We start from the raw sequence: 1,358 nt of genomic DNA, 5'->3' as shown, positions 1-1,358 counted from the left end.
ACTTACATCAACTTTCCGCGGAATCGGGGTTGGCCTCAAAGGGGGGCTGGTGAAGGAGTCGATGACCTCATGCAGTGCGGAGCCCAGAGAGGGAGAACCTGTTGAGCGATGTGAGCTCGTGGATTAGGATGAGCGAGGCCAACGTGACAGCGGCGCTGGCCTCCTCGGAGCTAACGGCATCCACGAAGGGCGCCACAACGTGGCGACTGGGAGCGAGGGCGAGCATCACCGGCGGGGGAGAAGGCGAGCGGGGACAGGGGCTCGACGGAGCGGCGTCATCAGCGGCCGCAAATGGGCGTCCGAGGCCGTGACGCATGACAGGCAAGGCGCTACCTCCGCGTAGCTCACTCCGGCCGGAAAGGTGCGGCAGCGCCTCCATCTACCTCTGCCGCTGAGGCAATTTGCTCATGGCGGGGAGCATCTGGTCCACGCTGTTGCTCCTGCTTAACATGGCAGGTGCGCTGCTCGCTCCCTCACCCCGCGCTCCTCATAGCCTGCGACCGGCCTCCGCCGATGATGACGGGGACATTGACTTCTTCTTCTTCCCCTTCCTGGTGCGCTACAAGAGCGGACGCGTCGTGCGCTTTGTGGGCACGGACCCCGTGCCGGCCTCCGTCGACCCCGCCACCAGCGTGGCCTCCAAGGACGTGGTCATCGACGCCTCCGTGGGACTGGCCGTCCGCCTCTACCTGTCGAGCCTCGGCAACGGCACGAGGAGCGGGCGCGGCGACAGGATGCCGCTGGTCGTGTTCTACCACGGAGGCGGGTTCGTCACGGAGTCTGCCTTCTCGCCGACGTACCAGCGGTACCTCAACGCGCTCGTGTCGAAGGCCGGGGCGCTCGTCGTGTCGGTGGACTACCACATCTCGCCGGAGCACCCCCTCCTGGTGGCCAAGACGACGCGTGGACGGCCCTGGGTGCTCAGGAGCGCGCGGTCCGGGACGGAGCCCTGGCTGTCGCGCCGCGCCGGCCTGACGCGGCTGCTCCTGGTCGGCGACAGCGCCGGGGGCAACATCGCGCACAACATGGCGATGCGCGCCGGCAAGGAGGGCCTGGACGGCGGCGGGGATGTGAGGGAGCGGGATTTGGGATCGAGGGGGTTGTGGCGGCTGGGAACCCTAGCACCGGGATGGATCGGCCGCGGATGGGGCGTAGGGTTGAATCGGCCGCGGCAGCGGGATGGATCAGCCGGGGAGGGGGAGTAGGGGTGGATCGGGCGTGAGATCGGGCGTGCGAAGGTCTGGTCGGCGGCGGACTTCGATCTCCTCTGGGCAAGAGGTTTTTTTTTGGCAAAGGTTTTTTTGGCTGTGATGGGATGATGACGAAAAAAACGATGGTGGGGGTATGACGAAAAAAAA

The 1,358-nt window shown here is 66.2% G+C and overlaps 1 protein-coding gene across 1 annotated transcript; it reads left to right on the top strand.

The window, feature by feature from the left end:
- Positions 1–407: 407 nt before the first annotated feature.
- On the top strand, positions 408–1,070 carry LOC119343915 (tuliposide A-converting enzyme 1, chloroplastic-like; the record flags this gene model as incomplete). The annotated part of the gene is made up of 1 exon (XM_037614631.1): positions 408–1,070. A coding segment is annotated over exon 1 (663 nt), but the record flags the coding sequence as incomplete, so codon positions are not given.
- Between the last annotated feature and the right edge of the window lie 288 nt (positions 1,071–1,358).

This window comes from Triticum dicoccoides, unplaced genomic scaffold (assembly GCF_002162155.2).
Source record: "Triticum dicoccoides isolate Atlit2015 ecotype Zavitan unplaced genomic scaffold, WEW_v2.0 scaffold145919, whole genome shotgun sequence".
Taxonomy (NCBI): domain Eukaryota; kingdom Viridiplantae; phylum Streptophyta; class Magnoliopsida; order Poales; family Poaceae; genus Triticum; species Triticum dicoccoides.
This window is presented reverse-complemented; position numbering and strand designations above follow the sequence as displayed.